The sequence below is a fragment of the Carcharodon carcharias genome, chromosome 2 (assembly GCF_017639515.1).
Source record: "Carcharodon carcharias isolate sCarCar2 chromosome 2, sCarCar2.pri, whole genome shotgun sequence".
Taxonomy (NCBI): domain Eukaryota; kingdom Metazoa; phylum Chordata; class Chondrichthyes; order Lamniformes; family Lamnidae; genus Carcharodon; species Carcharodon carcharias.
Genome location: NC_054468.1, coordinates 175,205,556 through 175,211,963, shown reverse-complemented (window position 1 = coordinate 175,211,963; position 6,408 = coordinate 175,205,556). Strand labels below are relative to the sequence as shown.

The 6,408-nt window shown below is 47.6% G+C and overlaps 1 protein-coding gene across 1 annotated transcript; it reads right to left on the bottom strand.

The window, feature by feature from the left end:
* Positions 1-638: 638 nt before the first annotated feature.
* Positions 639-3,441, bottom strand: gpr75 (G protein-coupled receptor 75). The gene is made up of 2 exons (XM_041175029.1): positions 3,021-3,441; positions 639-2,622 (listed from the first exon to the last, which is right to left on the bottom strand). Exon 2 carries the CDS (start codon positions 2,527-2,529, stop codon positions 910-912), a length of 1,620 nt encoding a protein of 539 aa, XP_041030963.1. The 5' UTR covers positions 2,530-2,622; positions 3,021-3,441; the 3' UTR covers positions 639-909.
* Between the last annotated feature and the right edge of the window lie 2,967 nt (positions 3,442-6,408).

Sequence of the window (6,408 nt, the reverse complement as noted above, 5' to 3'; positions counted from 1 at the left end):
AAATAGCCAGACAAGCAAGATAAGGAATGTGTTTATTTTTCTCAAGGGTTATTAACAATATAAAGTGGCAACATGAAAAGATTTATATTATGAGAAAGGTAAAGTTCCAAAGACATGTGGAAACAATGGAACTTACATTAAAAGACAGAAACATGTATAAAAGAGAATAAGGCTATGTGTCAGGGAAGGCATTGTAAGATCTATAGAAAGTGTGGGAAGCCTCCAGTATTTGTGCATTAAGCCTGCTGTCTACAGAAACCAAAGTTGGAAATAGCCACTTTGAATTCCACTGTCCAGGGTATTGTGTTAACTTGCTGGATCTGTTTAAAATCATTTTTTTTACCATTGCCTTAACAGCGATATAACTGGAAGCCAGGTTAATTAAGGATTTTAGGAGTTATTATAGTAGTAATTTGTAGACCTATGTATTTGCTTGAAACCTTTTCTTTCGTTCATAAATATTTTAATTTAGTTTAAAAAATCTCTAGAGTCTTGGTGGACTTATTACTTCTGAATTCAGGGCATGCAGCTTGAAATAAATACAAATTTCTAAACTGTTGCTATAGCGTGATCAAGTTTCCCTTGTAGATTTGATCTGCCAGGCACCCATCATTTGCCGCATGATAGCAATTACTTCTTACAAAATAACATAGCTTTTAAACAATGCATACATTCTTGTATGGGATTTATTAAAATCAAGCGTTTCTTGTTACAAAAAAGTTATGCAAATGGAAGTTTATGAAAGAGGCATGAAAAGTTCCAGGCCTTTCCAATATTTAATCGATGCATATTGTTAATTACATGGTATTTATGTGAGTAAAGAACACAACAGCTGTCATTCTTAGTACAGGTACAATGCACTGAATGGCCTCCTCCTTTGCTGTATAATTCTACACTTATAACATGTTGTTAAATTGATGGGACTGGTATTTGCTTGGTAGAAGTCTTATCATACTCCTGCACAAAATCTGGTATTTTTGCCATATAATGATGCTTGGCAATCTGCGATTTGGCAAATCCACAGGTAGCGTTCACTGGCTGCAAACTGCTTGGAGTGCTTACTTCTTGGGAAGGGCTGCTGTTGTAAATACTGTAGTAAGGCTCAATCCTTGTGTTGATAGGTGTTGAGTTACTCTGTGCATAATGCTGCTGGCCAATTGACATTTTAGGACTTAACATACTGTCTCTTGAGTGACTGGGCCCACAAGCCTGGTCCACCAACTTTCCCTGTGGTTTAGGCGACAGCATATAAGCTGAATTTGTTTCATGATGAGACGATTTGTTTCTGTTCACATCGAGGCTCCCTTTTCCTACTGCTCGTAATCGAGTCTTATGCTTGCAACACAAGCAGCCCAGAGCCACGTACTGTGTACACCAGAGAATTCTTTTCCTGAGTCCAGCACTGTTGCGTGAGTATATAAATGGATTTAGTCCTGATTTAAAGAATATTAATGTGAACCCACACAGCTTAAGCTGATTTAAAATAAAACTGCTCCTTGATGTCAAAACATCTTGTATAAGGGAGATTCCCAATGGCAGGCAGCAAATAAATACTGAGAGCACAATGACGACACATGTCACCACAGCTTTTGAATCTTTTGTGCCAGAAAGGTTCACTGAAGACACAAGTTGCAACCTATTTGCAGAAGTCTGGACATGGGTAAGTTTTTTGCTGTAGGCATGTGTTTGGACGTGCTGCAGTTTGTTGTAATTCTGATTTTGGTAAAGAGGCTGCAGCTGTATACTGTCAATCCCCGCGCTCATGAGGGCTTTGGGTCTTGATGTATCAACTGTAATGATGGCACATTTCCTCATCTGTACATTTCTCTTCAGTGTGCGGGCTATCATCACATAGGACACTGACACAATGCCCACACAAAATGCAAAATCTATAACATAGAGATATAGTATCACTTTACCATCTCCACCAATGCATCCAAAGAGGGGCACACATACTCTGGATCTCTCTGGATATGTCCTGAGGGTAGCCAGGGTAGCTAGGGTAAAACTTACAGTCCACAGACTGATGGTTAGGATAAGTGCACAGGGAAAAGAAGCTGTCGTGTTGGGTTGCTGGCCCAGCACCATCCGCAGGCGATGTAGTGCTATAACTGCCACAGATTTGAGGGACATTATTATGAATCCAGCGCTGGTAAGGTGAAAGGTGAAGCAGAAAGCCTGAGAGACGTTGCTATCTGAATCAAAAAATAAAATGAAAGCAAACATGGGTGTTGTCACACAACAGAGGAATAGATCACAAAAGGAAAGGTTCAGGATCATAAAGTCAAAGTTAGTCCGGAATTTCCTAAATGCTGGATCAAAGAACGACAAGAAGACAATGAGATTGCCGTATGTTCCCAAACAGAATATAAGTACCAATAAGAGAGTACACGTGGCGAGAGTGGCTGTATGGATCAGCTCCTGGAGATCTGCCACCGTTGCATTACCAGTGATCCACGCAGCCGAGGTGTTGATTGAATTCGGAAAGCTCTGGTCTGCTGAAACCGAGGTTCTTCGTGTCAGGTTCATCTTTCAAAACGAATATTTGGAGAACCAACTCTGAAAACACCAATGGAAACAGGACGGTTGTTCATAGAATATCGTTCGTCCTCCCCGTGACACCTAAATGCAATCACAGTTCATAGGTTGGAAATATTTGTGCAATGTGCTGGGATTTGCACTTATTCTGGGTGACAGGAAAACCAGGTTTCCCATGCCCCACAAATATCCCTTTTGGGGTTCCCATCCTCTGAGTGCTTCCCCCCACTGAATGGTTGCAAATGAATTGTGTCGAAGTGAGAGAAACCAAGAATTCAAAATGTTAAGACGAAATGTCGAGTTTACTAAGCCGGGAGAAACACCATTGCCCTCCCCCGCCCCCCAAGAAGCCACCCGACATTTTACACTGATCAGACTCTTACACCTTAAATGTGTCGTCGACTGAGTGGAAGCGAGGATTGCACAACTGTAACAAGGCAGCCAATTCCCCTTTAGAAAGAACCCAGTCACATCGCACTTACCTGGAGGCCTTGGCCGGGCAGCGGCTCGCTCTGGCTGGGCTCTGTCCGTCCTGAGTGCCGCCTCGGTGCGGGATGGTCTTCAGCCAAACTCAAAGCTCAGTCTCCGCAATACTGCAGCAAAATGGTCAGAAAGAGCAGAGGGCGCCGACTGAAAAGAACTGGGCAAATTCCCATCTAACTTGTCAAAGTTTAATCCTTAAAGGGAAAAGCGATCCATTCGGGTGGGCAGTAGCTCGCTCCATTCCCTATCGTTAAACGGCCGCTTCTACACTCGAAGGGTCCGTCAATCTGGCGAAACCGCGGACGCCGGTAATTCCCGGAAATACAGGATTATTCACCAGGAATTTGCTGACTCGGCCTTCAGTCCGTGAATACCGAGCCGACCGTGCGGCCAGCCGGAGCTCAAGCTTCTTCAACACGCTCTCCCCCTGCCACCCATTGGATTAAAAAAAAACCCTTATTGCGGGGCGGGGGAGCCGGTGATGGTGGCGAGGGGGAGCTGCGGTGCGGATGGGGGAAGGGGGAGGAGCTGAAGGGGGACAGCGAGCCGGATGGTGCCGGTGGGTCCGATGGTGGAGATGGCGGAGGGGGGGGGGGGGGGAATTGGCGGGGGCCGGTGGGGGAGAGACGGTGGTTGGGGGGGTGGGATGGGCTGGGCGGGAAGTGAAGACCAGAGGGTTGTGGGGGTGGCGGGTGTGGGGAGCCGGTGGTTGGCTGGGGGCGGGGGAGCCGGTGGTTGGCTGGGGGTGGCTGGTGTGGGGAGCCGGTGGTTGGCTGGGGGTGGCGGGTGTGGGGAGCCGGTGGTTGGCTGGGGGTGGCTGGTGTGGGGAGCCGGTGGTTGGCTGGGGGTGGCTGGTGTGGGGAGCCGGTGGTTGGCTGGGGGTGGCGGGTGTGGGGAGCCGGTGGTTGGCTGGGGGTGGCGGGTATGGGGAGCCGGTGGTTGGCTGGGGGTGGCTGGTGTGGGGAGCCGGTGGTTGGCTGGGGGTGGCGGGTATGGGGAGCCGGTGGTTGGCTGGGGGTGGCGGGTGTGGGGAGCCGGTGGTTGGCTGGGGGTGGCGGGTGTGGGGAGCCGGTGGTTGGCTGGGGGTGGCTGGTGTGGGGAGCCGGTGGTTGGCTGGGGGTGGCGGGTGTGGGGAGCCGGTGGTTGGCTGGGGGTGGCGGGTGTGGGGAGCCGGTGGTTGGCTGGGGGTGGCTGGTGTGGGGAGCCGGTGGTTGGCTGGGGGTGGCGGGTGTGGGGAGCCGGTGGTTGGCTGGGGGTGGCGGGTGTGGGGAGCCGGTGGTTGGCTGGGGGTGGCGGGTGTGGGGAGCCGGTGGTTGGCTGGGGGTGGCGGGTATGGGGAGCCGGTGGTTGGCTGGGGGTGGCGGGTATGGGGAGCCGGTGGTTGGCTGGGGGTGGCGGGTGTGGGGAGCCGATGGTTGAGTTCTGTCCTCCAGCGCACTGCGGCAAGAGGCTGATGCACGCCCTCCTTCGAAGCGCCGTTCAGCAGCAGAGCCTACCCCCCAGTTTACCAGGGTGGACATTCGGTGCAGCCCTGAAGTCGGCCAAAGTCATTAATATTCACATCGCCTTCCGCAAAAGTGAGGCTGATGCAAAAGTGTGTGTGTGTCGGGGCTAGCGGGCGGCGGGGTTCGCTATAAGAGCAAATACTAATCATTTATACTCTGAAATCACTTGAAACGGATACCAAAAAACACCACGAGGAAGAAACGAAAAGGGTCCAAAAAGAGCATTATTTGTACCAACACCGTTTCTATCAGACAAGTAAAGAAAATGCTTATAGAATAAAGGCTACGAACAGAAGTTGCATAACTTACTAAAATGAGGCGCTTAATTATCGTTTTGTATTAGCGGCAGTTTTAAAATAATTTAGGTCGGAAGTGATTAAAGTCACTCGTAACAAACTGAATGCCACGTTATCAGCCGTTTGTTAGGATATGAAAAAGAGACCCGCCACCATTGCGTGTATCAATATTCACTGAGCTTATGAACTCGGCAACTCGCGGAGTTGAGTTCAGCTTTAATGACACCATGAATGTCCAAATAGATTGTGTTTCCATGGGATCCCCTCCAGGCCCAGCTCTCGCAAATATCTTTGCTGGGTTCCAAGAGAAAAGTGTCTTCGATGGAATGACACCCAAGCCTGCTACCTCTTGCGTATTTCTGATAGTTTGTAATATTTAAATCCACAGCTGCACATAATAATTTCCTGGTATGTTTTAATGGGCTCCATCCTATGCTCAAATTCACCTTTGAAAAGGAGCAGTCAAATGAACTCCCCTTCCTTGACATACTTGTTAAGAAATCTGCCAGGGGATTCTCTACCAGCTTATCGCAAGCCTACCTTCACTGGCCAATACACTCATTGGGATTCTTACAGTTCCGCATGCGATAAAACCGGTCTAATCAGCAACCTAGTAAATAGGGCCCAAGCCATTTGCTCACTATGCAAGCTTGATGCTGAAATAGGGCACATCAAAGATATCCTGCAGGATAACGACTACCCTAATCAGATCATTTTGCGCTATATATCACGCAAACTCATGAACGGGCCTAAAGCCACTACTTTCAGCCCTGAAAAGTGCCCAGTCTACCTCAGATTACCCTGGAAGGACAAGGCATCTCAAAAATTTGAGCAACAGGTAAAGCTAGCTGTTTCATTTTGCTACTATGCAGTAGCAACACAAGTGGTATTCGCCACTAACAGGATGCTGCAGTCAAGCCAAAAAGATGTTTTGCCTATCACACAAATGAATAATTTGGTGTGTGAATTTCAGTGCCAGTGTGATGCTAGGTATGTAGACCGTATGTCCCAAAGACTGGCGGATTGTACCAAACAGCATGCCCCTTCCACTGTTTGCAACAGGCAGGATACAGACCATAACTGACCAGCCCCTGCTTGCAAAACTCAAAACACAATGTCCAACATTAGATGTGATTCTGCAATTGGACAACATGTGCTGAATAATCCTCACTATGCTTAGAATTATGCTGACAACCAATTTAAGATTGTCATTCGGGCTTGCAGTGCGGTGCATTTGCATGTAATGGAAGCTACATATATTAATACACAGGGCCCTGTTCTTTGCAGACAGAAAGAACATGTACATATAGTGTACCTGTTTCAGCTATACAAAATAAGTGATAGTCATTTGCTGGTTCATTCCCCAGGACAATGTCTTGATCAATCAGAGTCAAGCTACCTGTTTTAAATTTAAATTTAAAACAATGCTTGACAGTTAACTGTAAGTCACCATCAACTGGTGCATTCTCCAATGCAATTCTACCAATCAGCATCCACCTGCCAACCAATGAGCACTCTCTTCACATACAGTATAAATATGTTGTTTCCCCTGACTTTGGTATTTTCTTGCAAATTGTCCTGATGAG